This window comes from Panthera onca, chromosome C1 (assembly GCF_046562875.1).
Source record: "Panthera onca isolate mPanOnc1 chromosome C1, mPanOnc1 haplotype 2, whole genome shotgun sequence".
In the NCBI taxonomy this organism is placed as follows: Eukaryota; Metazoa; Chordata; class Mammalia; order Carnivora; family Felidae; genus Panthera; species Panthera onca.
The window spans coordinates 21,067,713-21,088,842 of NC_138346.1; the positions used below are offsets into that span (position 1 = coordinate 21,067,713).

The 21,130-nt window shown below is 44.3% G+C and overlaps 1 protein-coding gene across 5 annotated transcripts in view; it reads right to left on the reverse strand.

The window, feature by feature from the left end:
* Window positions 1–803: 803 nt before the first annotated feature.
* SMARCAL1 (SNF2 related chromatin remodeling annealing helicase 1) overlaps window positions 804–21,130 on the reverse strand; it is a 53,548-nt gene continuing 33,221 nt past the window's right edge. For all 5 annotated transcript variants that reach the window (XM_060623505.3, XM_060623506.3, XM_060623504.3 and 2 more), the window contains exons 12-18: window positions 19,127–19,345; window positions 13,051–13,121; window positions 9,636–9,738; window positions 6,417–6,599; window positions 5,227–5,327; window positions 3,958–4,054; window positions 804–1,085 (exon numbers count right to left, since the gene is read on the reverse strand). In XM_060623505.3, coding sequence (XP_060479488.2) covers window positions 867–1,085; window positions 3,958–4,054; window positions 5,227–5,327; window positions 6,417–6,599; window positions 9,636–9,738; window positions 13,051–13,121; window positions 19,127–19,345 — 993 coding nt within the window. In that variant the 3' untranslated portion in view covers window positions 804–866. The remainder of the gene's footprint in view (window positions 1,086–3,957; window positions 4,055–5,226; window positions 5,328–6,416; window positions 6,600–9,635; window positions 9,739–13,050; window positions 13,122–19,126; window positions 19,346–21,130) is intronic.

Below are 21,130 nucleotides of genomic sequence, written 5' to 3' on the forward strand. Positions count from 1 at the left end.
CCTGGGTGGCTCAGTTGGTTAAGCATCCGATTTCAGCTCAGGTCATGATCTCATGGTTCATGGGATCGAGCCCCAAGTGGGGGTCCACACTGACAGTGAAGAGTCTGCTTGGAGTTCTCTCTCTCTGCCCCTCCTCCACTTGTGCTTTCTTTCTCTCTCAAAATAAGTAAACTTAAATAAAAAGAATAATTCATGATATACGAAAACTATATGAATTCGAATTTCAGTGCCCATGACAAAGTTTTACTGGAAGAAAGGCATAATCACTTGTTTCTGGATTACCTCTGGTTGTTCTGACCTACAGCAGCACAGGTGAGTCATTCCAATGGAGACAACCTGGCCCATAAAGCCAGAACTATTCACTATCTATTTACAGAAAAAGCTTGTCAACTCCTGCTCTCTGCCCTTACCTCCTTACTTTTCTTTGTAGGATGTAGAACTATTACTCCTCCTGTGATATCACCTCTGCAAAGGCACGAACTTTCTCTCTTTTGTTTGGTGAGTTATTGCTGGCACCTAGAACGCTGCCGGGCACATAGTAGGTGCTCTATAAACACTTGGTGAATTGATACATTTAAAAATCCAGATTTCAGGGGTTGTGTGGGATGCGGCTCGTTACCCAAAGAACATGAAGTATCACAACTACAGTCTGCTGTCTCTATTTCTCAGCCAGAAAAGCCAAGCTTAAGACCCAAGCAGATCCACACAGAAAGGCCAGAAAGAAAATGCTGACCGTTGGCCTGGTCACGCGCTGGGCTGAAGACAGACGCCAGCACTGCTGTTATGTCAAGAGGAACGCAAGCTTTAAAAACAAAACACTTTATTTTAATGAATTCCATGATTTTTAAATGCCTCCCCTCCACCCCTTATAGGGGAGAGGTAAAGCTGTCAAAATTATCAAAAAATTCAAATCTCCTTTTCTTCAGGGGGCTGTCCGTCAACGTGCTTTCGTCCAGCATGCCTCCCAGGTCCTGGAAACCACTTCCAGGGTCAAAGGATTCTGCAGCCTCCAGGAGCTCCCTGTCACTTCCATCTTCCTCAAAGGACTTCTGGAAGAAGTCATAGATCTGCTGCTGCTTTGGGTCCTTCATCAGAGAGAGGAAACAAGCGATGAGCAGAAGAGTGCGGGCTCCAGCACTGCCCCCACCCCCCCACCTCCTCCGCTGGGAGGGAGACACAGAGGTGGGGGCTGCACGTTTTACGTCGTCCAGTGCCGCACGATGGCCGGTGCAGCCCCAGGTGGCCTTACCGCCTGACATCTTTTCTTCTCTGCTACTCGTGGGGTAAAGGAAAAGAAAAAAAAAAGGAAAGAAGGAAAAGGAAGAAACGGTGTGAGAGCAACTGAAGAACGCACTCTCAAACTATAATATTTGTTGGAAACGTTTTCTGCCTTCTAGCTTTCCAAATCGGTATTGAAATTGCTCCCAAGCTCTCACTTCCCGCAAAGCCGTTCTCCACCAAGGGCTAATAGTTAAGTTGTAATTCAACGCCAAAGCAGTGTGCTCAGCCACGGCTTACCCCTAATTTTCAGAGTGATTAATAAAACAGACACATACTTGACACACCGATGAGCAGATTCCCACACTTGTTTCATACGCCCACCAACTCCACGGGTATGCAGTCAGCAACGATACAGTGTCAGGTCATGCCCGGCAGTTACAACCACAGCGACAGGCTCGCGACAACAGCGACGGGCTCGCTGTTACCCCTCTGCTGTCCTCTCACAAGGGTGAATTCCTGACCCTGACCGTCTTTCCATCCAGAGGGACATTTCAGGATCTCCGCGGACATCCCGGTCCCATTAAACTAAAACTGTTTAAACCAAAACCATCTCTCCTCTCAATCCTACATCCTCCCACCAGCAGCTCTTTCCGAAAAGCCCAGTTTTCATGGTTCCCCACCATTTTTCTCGTCTCCCTGGCTTGCGATCACCAGGGTGTCCCGACCGTGAATGTCCTACGTCAAACTGGCAGCCAGTCTGCCTCTCCTGTCTGTTCCCTCCGCGATGCTCCACAGGCACACCCTTCACTCAGACCGTGTCACTGGGCACCTGCACGGATTTGCAATGGCTCCCCTGTAGGCCTCTTCCCATTTCAATCCCTGGCAGGTTTCTGCCAGGCTGACTTCTGCCCCAGGCTGTCCTTGAACAGGATCTTCTTGTCACATCCTGGGGTCCCCGTGTCTACCTCACTGATGCTAAAGTAGCTTCCCTGGTTTTTCAGCCCTTTTCTAATCAGGTCTCAACCTAGCTGGACTCTATTTCCTCACTGTTCCTTACCAGAAAGCCCTCGGCACTGGTGACGCTAAGTCCTTGAAACCTGATCAAAGAGCTCCAGATTATCCAATCAACCTGCATCCAACATTCCCTTGCCTTTCAGGACCCCAGCCTTCCCCAGGAGGAGCGATATTAAAGGTCATTAAGGTCAGCCTCACGTGATCCACATGTCTTCCTCCAGAAACAGTCTCACCGGCCTCTGTCTGAAGGAACTGCAAGGTCAAAGAAATGCTGCCCCACAAGGCAGCCTGTTCCAAGTAAAACAACTGTTAGCCTGCATTTGATTATGATGGTGGCAAGACCGTGGGCTAATTCGGAGCATGCATGATTAATGGAAGAGAGTTCCAAGATCAGATTAGTATTCCACTTCCCCTCTCGGAAGGCAGGCTATCTCAGCAAGACATAAACTCTTTTGCTTTTACCTCCTACTAGGAGGCAACGTTTTCTTTTCCTACTAGTTGATGAAATTTTCAGCCCTCTTTTAATTAAAAAAATAGATATAATTATCAATCAAAACAAATATTGATAAACTGCATTTATATTATCTCACACTTGTACCATAGGCAGAAATTCTTCACTAATTCAGAGTAAGTGACGGTAAGGGCAGTATGATAAATGAGTTCTAAATAAATTCATTCGCACCGATTCAGAATCCTTTAAAAATAAGCCTCCTCTTTTCAAAGGGCATATGATAACCAAGGCTCTGTTAAAATATTTACCATCCAACTGAATTCGAGAGTTCTTTAAAAAGCTCAAAAGTAAGTTTGTCTTATTTATTTATTTTTAAATTAGGTGTTTGAAATTTTCAACTTATTATTTTTTAATGATTTTTAATATATTTTTGAGAGAGAAAAAGTGTGAGCAGGGGAGGGACAAAGAGAAAGAGACACAGAATCTGAAGCAGGCCCCTGGCTCTGAGCTGACAGCACAGAGCCCGATGCGGGGCTTGAACCCACTTACAGTGAGATTATGACCTGAGCCAAAGTCGGATGCTTAATCAACTCAGCCACCCAGGCACCCCAAAAGTAAGGTTGTTTTAAAATTAGCTTATTAACTGTTTCTATCTATAAGGATAATTTACACTCTACATTTAAAAATATGATCTCTGTGGGGCACCTGGGTGGCTCAGTCTGGTTAAGCATCTGACTTAAGCATAGGTCATGATCTCAGGGTTTATGAGTTCAAGCCCTGCTTCAGGTGAGCCCCGCTTCTCTCTCTCTCCCTCTCTCTCGCTCTTACTGTCTCTCGTGGGATTCTCTTTCTCTCTCTCCCTCTCTCTCTACCCCTCACTCACTGGCACCCTCTCTCTCTCAAAAAAAAAAAAAAGTAAAAAATGATCTGAGTATTATTTATCTCAATAATTACATTTGAAAGGAAGCCTTTAGTTGCTAAATGAATGTAAATGAAAGATCAAATCCTCAGACTCTCTAGTCTTCCTGTCACTCAAAGATTTTGATGATTTAACTCCCCTTCTGATTCTGGGCAGTTCCATGAGAAGGAGAGGACACTGAGGTTTCCAGATGAGCTACTGAGCTACCGTAAGGCCGCCTATCTGCACGAGGCTGGAGGAAATCCCCAGGAGGCATCCACACCTCCTCTTTCAGGACCCAAGGGCTGAGCAGACAACTTAATGCACCCCCCCCACCCCGCCCCAGTGGCAAGGAGTCATGTGCTGGTGTTACCTTGTGGAAATAATCAGTGGCTTCTGCCATTTCTGAAAAATTGGTCTCAGAAAGTCCGGCTTCACCCAGAACTTTAATCTTCTCTTGAATCATGGGCCTATTGGGGAGAAATGAGCTGCAGTGACTACAAGCTGCACAGAACCAGCAGACTGATTAAAAGGAGACCACCCTCCTTGATTTTATAGGACTGAAGCATGCTGTTTCACTTCTTTGCAACTCTCAAGGCACAAATACCCATCCAAAAATATTTCCCTCCTCTCAGCTGTGAACCAATTTAGGGCTCATATCATGAGGTTCAAAGCTCTACTGGAAGATGTAGAGGAAATATATGTCTCATTAAAACAAAATTCTGGGGGCACCTGGGTGACTCAGTTGGTTAAGCGTCCAACTTCAGCTCAGGTGATGATCTTGCAGTTTGTCAGTTCGAGCCCCACATCAGGCTCTGTGCTGACAGCTCAGAGCCTGGAGCCTGCTTCAGATTCTGTGTCTCCCTCTCTCTCTGCTCCTCCCTCTCTTGTGCTCTGTCTCTCTCTCTCTCGAGAAATAAACATTAAAAAAAAATTTTAAACAAAATTCTGAACCTGGTGCTCTCATGAGATGCCCAGTTAACAAATCCACAAATCCAAAGAATTTGGGAAGCAGGGACCGCCTACACGTATGGCAAAGGTAAGACTCTGTAGTCATAAGGCTGGAAACAGAGTAGTAGAAACTAACGAGATAATCAAAAAAGTTAGCATTTGGCAGGGGTAAACGGCATTGGGAAGGAGCATTTCGGGATTTTTTGCTTGGTTAACAGACCTGAGCCCCAGCGTTGCGAATTTTACCCCAGCTCTGCTGAGGAAGCACCTCCTGGCCCAGAGTGAGCCACTCTCTCCGATGGTCAGCAGCACCACTGGAAGATGGCCTTACTGTACCAACACACGGCGTAAAGGGGCACAGGGGGATATCACTGTGTGTCTCAGCAGTGCTTTCATGGCTGGGACACAGTGTCTTACAAGCAAACCTGCACCTACACTTCATCACAATCGGCTCCCCCCCACCTTGGTCAGGCCAGTGGGAAAGGAGCCACACCGCCTTATTCCTCATGCACCCAGCAAGCCGTGAGTGAAGGCTGAGAAGGAGGCCCGGCATAGTTATGGTGGAAGCGGGAGGGCATCGTTCCTGGGCTTTCTGCACGGGTCCCTGAAGACACCAGCAAGAGCAGGGGCAGTTAGGAAGGAAAATACATCATTGCTATCAGCCCCACTCAACCCCAGGGGCTGGCCATACCAGAGGTAGTCGTCAGCTGTGCCTTTCGCCACGAGGTAATGGATGCTCACGGAGCTGGACTGTCCGATTCGGTGCACCCGGTCCTCAGCTTGGAGCAGCACCTGTGAGACCCGGGGATGAGGACAGAAGCGGGCGGCCCCCTGCCCCCGAGCCCACCACACCCTTCCTCCTCAAAGGACTTCACTCCGTGACCCAAGGCAGCAGGCCAGAGAGCCTCTACCTTCAAACAAGCTGTCATCCAACTAAAGAGAAAACCAAACAAAAATGCTGGCTGGGAGAACTAGAATCTGTGGCCGGACAGCTGCGAATGGACCTCTGGTACCGGGCACAGCACTAGGTGCCACGAGGGAACGAGCAGTGAGCACGAGGCCACACTGAAGGGCACATGAAGGAAGCCTGGCACACTTCCATTCTTCTCGCAGTGAAAGAAACCATTACCTTCTAAATAAACGAACACATCGCAACCAAGGGAGAGGCCATATATGATTAGGGGTAGGGCGATTTTTTTAATATGGTGGTAAGCACTACAATAAATAACAAAACCCAAGAGCATTGTTTCTATTATACAAGGCCTTAGCCTCGAAGCCCATCCATCATGAAGCAGGGCCCTCCGTGTGGCCAGTGACCCATATCTGCTGTCACAGCTCTCAGCTGATCAGATAAGGCCAGTGGGCACAAGGACCATGTTCAGGGAACACTCACACCGGTCGCCTGCCGTGGCCCCATTGGCTAAGCAGCTCACAGTGATGGTTAATAGAAGGGACCCAGGCTGGAAAGCCAGAGGCCTGGGCTGCGGCTGCTGCCGCCACAGGACCCCGTTCGGGTAGAGCTATGCACCTGAGCTACCTGTGCCCCAATTTCCTCACAGAGGGATGGATGCTAAAGTTCCTTCTAGCCTTCTAAAACTTCCATATTCCCATTGGCAAGACGGAGTAGATAATCCTAGTCCTTACGAGGCTGTCGTGAAGACCTAATGAGCCAGTCGATGTGCGAGTCTTCGTTCCTTTTACGATGGATGTGTGGGAAGTAGCAATGTGTCTACGAGGCCCCACAGGGACAGACGGAAGAGTAACTGGCGCTAGGGACAGCTGACAGCTACAGGGAACCTTGTCTGCCCAGACTGACGCTCGCTCCTGCTGCCCCACGGCCACGAGCGCGCCCGGGGAGCTCGGGTCGCGCGCGTCCCTTACCCCTGGATTCCAGAACAGCTCGGCGAACACCACCAGGTCAGCCGAGGAGAAGGTGAGGCCCATGCTGGCGGCAGTGATGGACAGCACGGCCACGGCGTGACTCTCGAACAGCTGGAACTGCCGGCACAGGTCGTCCCGGTCTGCTGAGGAGGTGGAGCCGTCGATGCGGACGTGCTGCACGTGCTGCAGGGACAGGGGCGGGGAGCAGGGCGGGCTCTTTTCACTGGCATCACCCCTAAGATCATCCAGCGTGTTGCAGGTGGTGGTAGCTCTTTCCTGTTTTATTACTGAGTCCTACTCCGTAGTGTGGACGTGCCACAGTTTTGCCATTCACCTCTGGAGGGAACCTGGGTCGGCTCCAGTGTGGGACTACTACATCTGTGTGTTCGTGTGCCGCGAACACCTGCACACGTGTTTCCGTGAACACACGCGCTTTCGCTCCTCTGAGGTTAAGTGCCCAGGGGCCAACCGCTGGGCCACACGGTCCTTGCTTGTCCAGTTTAGCTTTATTGGCTTTTAAGGGGCATTTATTTTTTTCTAACGATAAACATTACAAAAAAATTCAGATATCAGTCCTATTACCGACCTATTTTTTCCAGTCATTCTTTTCTCAACGTGTATGATAACCTTTTAAACACAACGTTTTAGATCCTGCTTTTTTCTAATAAACATATTGTAAATAAACTAAACTATTAAAGTTTTCTAAAACGCAACTTATAATGTCCATATTTTGTTACGTGGCAACAGTATAATTTATCTGTTCGTGTGTTCCTTCACATTTGGCGGATTCTTAATTTTTACTAAAAAAAGGATGGGTCGGTGAATGCCCACCGACAACAGGTGAATGGATAATAACCATGGTATATGCATATGATGCAATATTACTCAGCAATAAGAAGCAATGACCTGCTCATACCCGTAATACCAGATAGGAATCTCAAAATATGTTGAGAGAAATCAAATTAAAAGAAAGAGTGCACACTGAATTATTCCACATTTATATCATGCCCTAAAAATGCAAATTAATTTACAGTGACAGAGAGCAGCCCTGTGGTGGCCTGGAGACAGGAGGGCAGGGAGAGACAGGAGAGATGACCAAGGGCACAAGGAAATTCCTGGGGCCAACAGACACATTGACTATCTTGATTCTTAACAAGCTGCACACTTTACATGTAGTTTATTCCACATCAGTTATAGCTCTATAAGGCTATTTCTAATATAAAATTTTCTAATAGAAAGAATTTCTAATAAAAATCTCTAAAACATTTTTAAAGGATGGGTTAAAATAAATCTGTTCATGGTTCTTTGCCCATATTTGGTTATTTCTTTAGACTGTACTACTGAAAATCAAAGTACTTGGGCAAAAGGGAGAGATTTAGTTTAAGGATCCTGATATTATCGCAGAATCGCTTTCCAGTAAGTAACGAATGAGGATGTCCAGCTCACTGCACCGCTATCAAAAGTGAGCGCTGCATGTTTAAAAAAAAATTTTTTTTTAAATGCTTATTTATTTTTGAGACAATGCGAGAGACAGAGTGCAAGCAGCGGAGGGGCAGACAGAGGGAGAAACAGAAAATGAAGCGGGCTCCAGGCTCTTGAGCTGTCAGCCCAGAACCCGACGCGGGGCTGGAACTCACGAGCTGTGAGATCATGACCTGAGCCGTAGTCGGACGCTTAACCGACTGAGCCACTCAGGCACCCTGAGCACTGCACGTTTTTAAAACCTCTGCTGATGTGATTGGTTTTCATTTCTTTGATTATGAGTGGAGTTGAATTTTTTCATATCTCAGGTTCTTTTTAAACGGTCCTCTGATCTCCACAAAGTTAAGAAGCACAGATCTACACTATTATTTTTTATAGTTGAATGGACTATCATTTAGCAGTATGCCTATTGATGAACATTTAGGTCTCTATTTGATATTATAAATAATATCACAAATCTTATGCATAAATCTTTGAAATCTCATACATAAATCTGACCAGCTTGATTATTTCCTTAGGATAAATTCCTAGAAGAGAAGCTGGGAAAAATTCGAGTGTGCATTAAGTTATTGCCAAATTGTCCCGCCAAAAGGTACCAAATGTACAAAAAAAAAAAAAAAAAAAAAAAAAAAAAAAAAAGCCCTTGGTTTAACCACAGTGTATATGTGTGACCGAACAGATCCATATTTTTAGGTAATTTAAATCAATTCTTTCCTTTGTGATTTCTTTCATTGTTTTTACATTTAGAAGGTCATCCTGCATCCAATGATTAGCTATACATTCATCTATAGCTTCTTCTAATGCTTCCTGGCTTTAATGAGCTTTGATTTGTCTGAAATTTAATAAACAGTGAAGTTGAGTTTCATTTAAGTGTTCCATCCAATTACTTAGCCAATTATCCAAACTTGATCTGTTGAATAAATTAAGCCAAATTTTTGATGACTCCTTGATAGTACACTATTTTTTTTTTTTTTTTTAAATACTAAAGGGCTACTTAACTAAAGAGTTCTTAACACTAAAGAGGGCTCTCCATTCTATTCCACCCATCTGAACACCAGTTCTGGGATAAGCATGAGTTTTATAACAGATTTTAATATTTGGAGACACAAGTCTATTAACATTGTTCTTTGTCAACATTGTCTTAGCTATCTCTCCTGCTTATTTTTTGAGACTCCTTTAGCACAATAATATAAAGTTCCCTTAAAATACCCAACTGGAATTTTTATTAGGATTGAGTTAAACCTACAAATTCATTTGGGAAGGACCAGTATTTTTACAGCCTTGTGCTTTTTCAATGGAGCATGGCCCAAATCTTTCCAACTCTTCATTGGTTTCTACACTCTTCTTGGTGAGATTACTTTTAGGTACTTTATGCTTTTTTGTGCTGTGAACTTGAATATTTACTAATTAGTTATAGCTGGTACACAAAAAAATCAATTTATTTAGTGTATTTATTTGGAATCTAGGCACTCTCCTAAACTCTTGTGCATTCTAATAATTTTCCAATTAGTTGGCTTGAGTCTCCTGAATATACTGACAGCTCTGATTTTTCCTTTCCAAGGATTATGGCTTTTAATTCTACTGCCTGGCTTCCTGCATCACATCATATACAAAATTCAAAGCCAGATGGATTAATGAACCACAGAAAAAAAATAATTGCAGGAGAAAAAATTTATGACCTTAAAAAGGAAACGATTTCTTAAGCACATCCTGTGTTGAATTTCGAAGGGGGCTCACCTTTCTCTCAAGCTCTTTAGTAAGTGCATCCAGAACCACCTTATGGTGTGCAAACACTAGAAACTTCTCTCTTCCACTTTCCAGTAAGTCCAGGACGTATTCACTGCATTTGACAATGACAGCACAATGAAGTAAACATATACTTATCCAGCTGAAATGACTTCACTGCATTTTTAGCAGACACCTTTGAGGCACCTGCTCTCTCCCCAACCCTTTCCCTCCCTTTCTCTGGGAGCTGACCTCTCAGCTCTACTGCTCACACCAGGTCACCTGAACAGAAGAAGCAAAATTAGGAGCTGCAGGGAAGCCACCTTCTGCCGTGTGCTGAAAGAGTTATTCCTTACTTTTACGTCATCTCCCGCACGCTAATAAATCAAAATACTGTTATGTTTTATGTGTCTCTGATGATGTTGCTGAAACTTTCTTACTATCTGGGATCACAGAAGACAATTAACAGTTTCACTTTTTCTGCTCTACTCTTGTTGTAATGTGTTTTCAATACAAATTGCAATGTCGTCTAAGATCTGAAAATGCCTAAGCGGGGGATTAAGGGATTCCTGACAGTAATCAAATTTCTGGAAGTGCAATATTGAAAAGTAAGTATTAGTACTGAAGAGACGGTCGGGAAAAGCTCCCTAGTTCCCTTGCACATTAGACGGCAAACTGCAAAGCCAACAGTTAAGTCAGTGGTATGGGAATTTTTTTTCTGAGGCAAAGGAAGATGGAGTGAAGAACCATATTTGCATGCTCTTTATTCTCCCCTTGATTTACTTCTCTCTTCCACAACTGTGTTTTTTCTTGACTTCCCACGACCATCTTTAGCCATGGCCCCGAAGGAAGGCAGCTACCCTGGGGAGCTGTAGGGTGGGGGTGGTGTATCACCCAGTCAACAAACTCTTATGGCTTCCCTGGGATTAATGCCCTGCGGAGGGTTCACAATCACAGGACAGGTCACTGTTCCCACAAGGGCAACTGGAAGGTGAGCCTCCTCGGACACAAACAGGACTCACTCTGCCTGAGGCCTTCCTCACACGTGGGTGTGTCTGGGCACAGAAGAGACATTGCCCTCCATGGAGAAGGACAAATCTCAAAGGCTTCCTCTAAGCATCTAAGAATTATTTTCAAGCAACACTGGCCAACCAGGGAATGGATTTGAGTTTAATCTGTGAATAGTTGGTACTAATAGAATCTACTTTAATTAGTTTGAGAGACATAAAATTTGCCATGATATAAGCAAGAAAGTTTATTGCTACAGCATCAAAAAGTCACAAAGCCATACAATCAAGCTGGACAGCTCATTAACAACTATAGGTGTCAGTTTTCCTAATTCCTCTCTCTCCTCTGCATCTCAGACACGGCTTTGTATTTCTACCCTTCCCAAGTCCCTAAATTGCCAGGCTGGAAATATCTGCCTACCACAATACCATTGGCTTTTGTATCAAAAGATGCCCATTAAAATGAAAACAGACAAACAACAGCAAAAAAGGGAAGAAAAAACATTAGCAGAGGAAATTGGGGTTTTAAGATTTATAATCTCATTTCCACTTACTAGTTGTATGACTCTGAGGCTCCGAGATATACATGAAATTTACTTAGTTTCTGCATTTTGAAAATGGGGCCAGTTTCACTTATTTGACTGATCTCACAAAGAGGCTCCAAGTGTGAAAGGAGTTAACAGATGTCAAAACTGGCTGGAAACAATAAAGCACTACCCAAGTTACCGTGGAATTTTGAGAAAGTATGTACAAGGCAGGTAATAGACTGGATGTCTGTGCCCCTCCCTCACCAAATCATGGTGAATGATAACCCCCAAGGTGATGTTACTGTGAGATGAGACCTTTGGGAAGTGATAAGGTCATAAGGATAGAGCCCTCATGAATGAAATTAATGATCTTATCGAAGAGACCCCAGAGAGCATCCTCACTCCTTCTGTCACGTGAGGACACAGCAAGAAGACAGCTGTCTGGGAGCCAGGAAGATGGCCCTTACCAGGCACCTCATGTGCCGGTGCCTTGATCTTGGACTTCTCAGCCTCTAGAAATGCGAGAAATACATCTCTGTTGTTCAAGCCACCCAATCTATGGCATTTTTGTTATGGCAGCCTAAACGGACGAAGACCAGATATTACCAAAGTTTATTTATGAGGTGGCTGAATGGCTAGATTTAAACTTTCTAAGAAAAATGGCTGGTTCTGTGGCTAGCACTCAAGAGACCCTGGATTTTGTAGGTCCCGAGCTGAGAGACTGAGGGAAAGGATCACACCCTTGCCATCTGTTATTCAGCAGCTCGTGAGAGATGGGGTGGTGGGGGCAATTCAGATTAGTTTCTGAGAGATAAGTTTCCAGGTTGTAAAACCACATCTGGAGTTCATCAGTTTCCTAACAGGATCATAAATGAAAAGGGCAGTGCCCAGAGGCTGAAGGAGAGCCGGCCAACATTCAGCAGTCTTTTTGTGCAGAAACTTAGATTTGAATAATGCAGTGAACTCACTCCCTTACCGCATTTAGGGGTGCAGAGGGAGAGGCTGGAGAGGCTGGGGTATCTGGAGGCTGAGTGAGAGGGTGAGGTAGGCTGTCTGTGTCTCAATTTATACACAGATCTTGGTCCCCACAGCCAAGCTGGCACCGCTCAGCCCACACTAAGTTCATTTTCATTGTAATTAAATCACTTGGACCATTATCCTGCCAGAGCCTCACATGAATGTTAAACAATAAAAAATTAGGCAAACGCACGTCATGAGAATTGCCTCAAGTTTCTACCACAGTGAATATTTGAACATGAGTGGGTTTTTCCTTCCTTTAAGAAAAGCAGACAATTTTTCAAGTCAGTGAATACATTTAAGAATAGGAATTATGACTTCAGCCTTAGTTTATAAGGCAGAAAGAAAACTCAGTGTGACAGTGGCCACTTGCCTGTATCTTTTGAGCAAGCTTGGACAGTTTGTACGACAGCCTTTCTATGTAGGTAAAGAACAGCTGAAACTTCTGTCTTTGGAGAACCCCAGAGAATCCCCATATGAGGGAACCTTCTCGGTCTTCCATTAAACCCCTAATGTTTTTCTACAGGCAAGTGACCATAGTTTTCCTAATAAGGGAAAAAGCTCCCCTTAGTGTTTGGTCAACCCCTACCCTCCTTGTAAGTGCAGCAGCTCCACTGATGAGTGGTCAAGACAGGATCTCTCAAGGACCCCAAACTCATACTGGCACTGCTCCCGGGACAGGCCCGCTTCTGCCCTGTGGTGATGAGCCGTGCTGCCCTAAGCCTTGTACGGAAGCAGCAATAATTCTAATGCCTGATCATTTCATACAGAGCAATAAAACCATTCTGGCGGACTAAGGTAATAGGTGTTATCTTTCGAAAGACGAGGGAGAGACAGAGGGTGGGAGAGAGAAGTCAGCATGTGGGGGCCACTCACATGACACACGGGATTTTCGCTTCAGCTGTTCTACTGAAGAAGAGGAGGAGGGCTTCTTTTTGCTGCCGGTTCTGTGGAAACAGAAGACTAGGTTTAAAGTCTCCCACTCCGGGAACCCTGGGAGAAGCTGACATAATCATCACCGCTCTGAGCTTTACAGACTCGAATGCCAGTTATCAGAGCCAGGAGGCCCTGACTTTAGCCAAGCCATAGGAACTGTATAGACTCTACCGTGTCATTGGAAACGTGACATTACAGGGACCCGGTCATCTCCCAAGAACTGTTGTGAGTACGAAAGCCCCTGGAATGGGGCTTCACCCGCCGTCTGTGCCGAGCTCACATGAGCGGCTGAAATGCAGTCTTGCTCAGCTATTTAAGCCATTTACTACAGCCAGCGACTTCCATGCGCCAGTGGCCCGTGCTGTTCTTGCCTCCCCCTTTCTCTTCTGCCACATCGTGTCCATACCTCAGTTTACTTCTTTTTTTTTTTTAAAGGCTTTTCTTTTAATTTTTTTTAATGTTTATTTTTATTTTTGAGAGAGAGAGAGACCAAGCATAAGCAGGGGAGGGGCAGAGAGAGAGGGAGACACAGAATCCGCAGTGGACTCCAGGCTCCGAGCTGTCAGCACAGAGCCCAACACGGGGCTCGAACTCATGAGCCATGAGAACATGACCTGAGCCAAAGTCGGATGTTTAACTGACTGAGCCACCCAGGCGCCCCTAACTAAGTTTAATTCTATCCAAGACTTACTCAATTGATTCCAACTGGCACCAATTAGCTTATTCTAGTATCATCTCAAAACCCTCATTCACGTGTTTTGGCCTGGCTCCCACATAAGGTGATTGACCTCCTAGGAGAAGAAACCATATTTTCTTTATAGTTTGCATCTAAATAAATACTAATTGAGAATGCTAACGCAGGAGATGCACACATAGTTTCACAGTGTCACAAGATAACATTTTCTATCACTCTGGGCCCCCAGGGAGGACACTCTTACCATCTTCGCTAGGGTGGCCCTCTCCTTCCACTAGCAAGGGTGGGATTACAGATGCCCTCAGTTTTTCTGTGCCTGGGCCCTGTGAGGCCGGTCACAGACACAATAGCGTCTTCACGGAACAAAGAAGTGACCCCACAGTAATAACACATATGGCCCTGAACTCGTGGATAACTCAGGAAAGCAGCCACAGCCAGGCTGTGGAGCCTGCTTGGGACTGTGTCTCCCTCGCTCTCTGCCCCTCCCCCGCTTGCTCTCTATTTCTCTAAATAAATAAAAATAAATGAACTTACAAAAATAAGTAAAATGTTACTCATTACATACATTATGTATATCTCTATATAAGTGTACATGTATATAATACATGTTTTAAAGCAAAATACACACACGTTTTATAGAAACACTACCAAATGATACCTTAAACAATGGGCACCACAACGGAGGAGGAGCTGCCTGGCCAAAACAGCTCCCCGGCTCTTAACAGCATCTTTCCTCTAGGACTCGATGAGAAGGAAGAAAGATAACCCGGAACCACAGGAAGCCAGGGGGCCACTGACAGTGCAGCGGAACCACCATCCCTCCTATGTTGTGACCGAGGCCCAACTGAACAATTCAAACTTCCCAGGAACTCTTATTGGAAACGCGACCCCGTGACAGTGTCTTAAACTCTTTCTCAGCCACAGGCCCTGTTTAGACTCGGATGGAGCTAGCTCACTTCTGGCCAGTGAGCTCACAGACGTCCTGAAGTCCATTCATGTCCCCTCACAGGGTCCTTGCAGCAGGCCAGGCCCTCTCACATAACATGGTCCCTCACAGGATACACCAAGGGGACAGAGCCAGGCTTCCAGGTACTGACCGCACCTGCAGCGGGCGGGCCACAAGCAGACGGCACTCCGGTCGTCCTTGGTCCTGACATTCACTCCCACGCCCTTTGGACACCACCACCGCTCTCGTCAGGTCCTTCCCTCCCACCCACGCTCACTCACTCCGCACTGGCTAACAAGACAGGGAGAGGAAATGATGGACAAGTGGCGGGAAGCACTCTGAGAGACCTTGCCCATGTGAGGTTTGCCGAGAGCTGATGAGGTGCGGTGGAACAAACACCCAGGTTCACTGGGCACCTGTGATGTGCACCAAAGCCTTCAAAGTACACACGTCCCTGAGTGGCGGTGACTTTCTCCTTCAAATCTACACTCACCATATAGTCCACATTCACCAATTCCTATGTAAGCTGCTATTACTTAGAAAAGTGAGCTGAAATAACTCAAATGTCTGACTCAAAGTTATTAGCAAAATTATAACATGGGCATGGGGGAAGTTTTAAAGGAACATTTAACAACATAGGAAAGTGTTCACAATGTAGTTTTGTAACCTGTATTCTTCGCTGGCTGATGGATGGTTACAGGGTATCCATTCTGCTTTTAAAATATGTTATTCATTTGGGGCACCTGGGTGGTTAAGATGGTTAAGCGTTTGACTTCGGCTCAGGTCATGATCTCATGGTTCATGAATTCAAGCCCCGCGTCGGGCTCTGTGCTGATGGCTCAGAGCCTGGAGCCTGCTTGGAATTCTGTCTCTTTCTCTCTCTCTCTGCCCCTCTCCCCAACCCTCTAAATAAATAAATAAATAAAAATAAACTTAAAAAACTATATATAAAATATGTTACCCATATCTCTATATAATACATATTTTAAAGCAAAATATACACGTTTGATAAAAAACTACCCAAATGATATATGCCAACATTATATGATATTTTTAAAAGATGGGTGACTCTTTTTTATAGTATAAGAAACAATAAGTGTTTCTTATAAGTACTTTTATTTTTCAGATTCTAGGCAATAGATAGCTACTGTATTTTTAATGTAGGAGAAACCAATAGTTTTATCTTAAAAAAAAAAAAACAAAAACAAACTTTCCCCAAACTAAGTAGACATAATACTGGTCCATTAATGATCTCACTTCGTTTGCCAGCTGTGGACCAGGAAATTTTAAATAACCTGTATTCTCTGTTCTTGTGTCCTTGACTTGTACTAAATTAGGTCCACTGGGGTTTTGAATTATTTTTTTAGGTTGGAATTTGAATGCATCGTCAAACAGCAGAAGGGTGAAGTAACACTGTCACCAGGAAGTCTGCACGGACTTGTTCCATTTTTCTGCCTAGTCCTGCTGATCAAAAAAATTACTATAGACAAAAGCTGATCAGAATTAGAGTCAGCTTTTCTTAGCCTGTGAAAAGATATCTATTATTTCAGCTGAAAATAAGACAAAGCTTTCATCGTGCATTATATTTCATAAATGGGCCACTTCCTCCAGATGGGAAGGTGTGAGGGAACAAAGAATCACTTCTTGATGGGTTAGCAGTGGAACGCACAACACTGCAGGGAAACTTGGGGCTACAAGGTAACTATCAAAATGGGAGGGCACCTTTCTGCAGATTCACAGGGCTTCCTCACTTGACTAAAACCATAAAACCACGATCCCCAAACATTTTATTTTGTTCAACTCAAGCTTTCACAGCCAGCCAGGGTTTGGAAGGCAGGTCAAAAGCCATCTGGTCCCACTCCTGGCTCCCCTTCCTGAATTAAGTGAGGGTGCAGCCTCTGATCAGATCCACAGTGGACAGATACACCACATCCGTGGCTTTGGAGTAAGACAAGTTCTGGTGGTCCAAAGGGCAAAGCTCATGAATTCATGTTCTACTTGGATTTTCCATTATAAAAATGAATTGACATTAAAAAACACAAAAGGGAAGCGATTTTTCAGGGATTTGTCTTGTTATCGGAAAGAATCTAGTAACCGGCTTCAGCATAATGCTGAAGGTAATCTGTACCAACTCAATTTCTCTCTTTTAGGGACAAACTTAATTTTTCTGAGATGCCAAGGAAACATGGCAACTCTAAGCACTGGACTGAGAAGAGTGCTGGGCTCCTCCTCTGCTGGATTTTTGAATTACGCTGCAATTTAGGCTTTCATAATCTGCAAAACCAGTGTTTAAGACCCTGGGAAGAAGGGCAGGGAGACGACAATCACACAACAGGAGGGACTCAGAGCCACTGACACTGTCCTTAGGCACTTTTCCTGCATGAGGTCTAGGAGACCAGTACTGGCTCCCCTTTTTAGGTAAGAAAATATCAAAATATGCCAGAATTTAGGGGACTTATATGGCCACCGGAAGTTATAAAAATACCCAACATTCCTGATTTCCATGGTTTAGCCTAGTCAATTTTACATTAGCCCTGTAAACTCAGAGCTCAAACTTTCAGGTTACATCTGAAATCATCTTTGGAAAGAGCCCCCTCGCCTAATGTAAAGAACTACATAAACTGGTGAAAAATTTTAAAAATGCTTTCAAATCTTGCTGCACTAAAAGTTAAAAATTCCCATACTTCTATTTATTTCTTTTCCTTTTTAGCGATATTGCACAATTTACAGTTGCCACTTGGCCACACTCAATGTGATGTTCCTCCTCAATTCAAATGCCCACTGACTGCTGTTCTCTGCCCGGTTTGGGAGGGGGCCAGGTACAGGCGAGGGGGTTTTCTAGGGAATTCCATGAAAAACCGATAGGCTTACTTCTGTACACACAAGGAACTAAAATAAAAGAATGTTTATACACATTCGGATCTTTGCATCTAAAACTATCATACATCTGAATTTTTCCCATTAATACTATATTTGTTGTACTTGAGCATTGGCTTTCTTGACGGAGTTCACTAGTGGGCAACCGTTAGTAAACATTAAAGATTTAAGAAAATTATAAGAAAAAGCTTAAACTGAGAAAAAGAATTTCCATTCATCGAATTTTTATCTCTAGACATCAGAAAAAGACCACCAACGCTGATTTTAGCAACAGAACACCTGCTTCTGCTCATGGCTCCACTGAAATACAATTTGAGAATGGCTGGTCTGTGTGTCCACATTGGTATAGGGGAACTTTGCTGGAAAACCCCACAGCAAGGCGTTATGCCCGCTCACTTCCTCCAGACCACCCAGATTATTAGATGCACTACAGCATAAATTAAATACAGCTTGATAGCTTACAGTGCCTCTTCCACCCTAGACTCTGCTTCTTAAAAGTTACCTGCTGGTCTTGCTCATAACATGGTAAAATAACATAAAAAAAAAACCCATGCATTCTGTCTCTCGTCATTCTTATTTATTTTGTGCTCTCCCAGAAGGCTGGGATCTCATCTGGATCTAAGTTTCTTTATACAAGGTAATAACAAGCCCAGATAATGCTTTATGATAATGTCAAAAAATGTCAATAACTGTTATTTTCTTGGCAATGAAAACTGCAAGGTTTTATCTCAAAAGGACAGAGATGGAGCTGGTGTAAATTACTTTATAGCACTTAGCACAGTATGACACTAAAGACAGATATGAAAGTGTTTTGAAAAGATGAAACCACCATAGTGGAAAGACCTTAAAATATAGGGGTAACAGGCTTGGTTATAGCCTCAGCTCTGCCACGGAGCAGCCATAAGACTTTGGCCAAATTACAATTTCTGTGAGCCTTCGTTTCCCTTCCTGTAAAATGGGGATGCCAACTTCTTGCCAACCATGAATGACTGTAATAAGGATTAAGGGTTAAGAGGATTTGAAAACTCCACTTTGTTATATAAATGTCAATTTGTTATTTTGACTAAAATAACATGTATTGTCAGAGTGTTAACACATATGTATCAGATACGCTTAGGACTAATTTCTTAACTGTTACTAGACTGAGTAACAGTTACTAGACTAAGGCATTCTCAAAATACACTAAACATAAATTCCAACTTTCTTTGAGGGATTCAGAATATATATCACCATTCTGCAGTTACCATGGGGTTTATTTTTATGACCATCTGTCAACAGTGATCTACACATGCATAAAACAGCAAATCAGTAAGAGGTTTTAGAAGCAGACTAGGTAGGCTGAGAAATGACATGGGCTCACTGTCCTTGTCCAGAGAGGTGGGAAGAGATCATGGAAAGGCAAGCCCAGAGAACTCTGGGTACCCCCCGTAGAGCCCCTCCAAGGACGGAACAGCTGTGGACACATCAACCCCTGAATCCGTCTGCAGCCCCAGACTCACAGTTTTCTCCTTGGTGGTCATTTCCTTGGCCACGGCATCCAGGGCAGCTCTGGCCTTGGTGCTGATCCGGCCTGGGGCAATGACTACCATCTTGCGCTGCTTGGCTGGGAGCTGGGCAAGGACATCACTCTTGAGGCGTCGCAGCATGACCGCCTCTTCCAACAAGAGCTTTAGCTCTCCGAGGTTGGAGGAACCTGAATAATCCCATCCCCAGGGATGCTGTGGAGAGAAACATACATCCAGTTAGGTTCTCCCAGGGCCAAGTTAACCAGGCTGTGACCTCAACATTCTCACAGCTTTCTCTTCCTATGGCTTTGTTCAGAGAACTTCAAGTGGCTCTAAAAGATGAATAAAACCTAATATAATACAAATGGGAACTAGGAATGAAAAGAGAAACAGTAAGGAATGAAGTGAACTAAAAACATATATCCTGGTGTTCTACATGCTAAACTTTCTAGCAGCAAATGCAAGATGCCAAGAGGTCTGGTATCTATTACATTAAAAGACAAATAAGACACCCAGCTTGTCAAAGTATTCCCATATTCTAAATAAACAAATCATCTTCCCTAGGGCTTCTCCTAGAGTTCACTGCACAACATAACAAATCATATTATCAGTAATACCTTTATTTGATGGGATGCACTGGGATTTAAGAAGCTGTTGTTCCTTAGTATGGGCTACACCAACACAACCAAGTGCAGTGACATGAACGCAGGGTGTTGCTGCTGCTGGTGGGAATTGAAGGAAGGAACCCAGAGCACAGGATTGTACCAGTGTGGCTGAAACCAGAGGTGGGTTTTAGGGTTCACCGGCAGTCCTTCATAAAATCAGTTTCTTCACTTAGCAGCTCATGAGAGGCAATGAGCAAGAATATCTATTCCCTGTCACATAGCTAGGTAAGATGCTAAAATGAAAACCTTATTCTTCACTAACAATCTTACTCGAAATAAGAACTGATGTCTATAGTCCTGTAGAAGATCAGGGAACCAGGGTGTTTGCTGCCTTATGTTTCCAGCTGCTTATCTCTTCTCCTGTCTCAGCCTCCCCAGGGCCATGAACCACCTCGAGTAGAAGCTAGGCTTGTTCATTCTTGAGGGCCAGTGGACCTATTCTCTCATCGTGGGGATATGGCAGGTGTCCTATAAACCTATGCTACATAGAGAATAGGAAGAGATGGTCAAAGGCAAAGTAAAATGATCAAAAACTGCGTCTTCTTTTTAAAAATATCCTGAAATCAACTGGAAGTTTCAGCAAATGCCTTCATGCTATGCATAGGGTCAAAAATGAGCTCAGCATGGGGCATTCTCTTCAGTGGCTTCTCTCAATGTAAGAAGCTGGCCACAACAACAACAAAACAGCTCTGGCCTACTGGCTGCATTAAATAAACATCATGTTGACACAAGTGGATACCATAATTAATCTGGATATCATGCTCCTAAGTGCTATGTCAGCTTTTAATCTTATAGGTTAAAACCCAATAATACTAAAGGTTTAAAATTTAGAATATTCACAATCCAACAAGCTTTTATTGAAAAGTTACCATGTAGCAGGCACTGGGCTAGGTGGAAGGAAGGAAAGGCACTGTCTATGTTTGTTTTCTTGACTGGTGGTGGTGGGGGGGTGGTGCAATGAAGAGAGAAAGGATGAATGAGGATGGCATGAAGACTGGGGAGATGGTGGACAGAGACTGGGGACACAGGAAGGGGCGGTTTGGGGGCAAAGGCAATGGATTCTGTCTTCAGCCCCTATCATCACTAGGTAAACATTCCACTATGGGCCCAGATGGCCGAGGAAGCGAAGGTCCTTCTCAGAAAGTGGGTCATGTACAAATAGGACAGAAGTACAAATCACTCGTGAAGAGTTTTGTGGGACCACGACAACTGTCTGGAATCTAATCTGGATTGATCCTGGGGGAAGTGCATTACAGATTGCGTTAAAGAAGTGTATCGCTTTAAATACATTCAATAACAGAAATTTCCTGCCTCAATAAGCAGCTAAAAATGG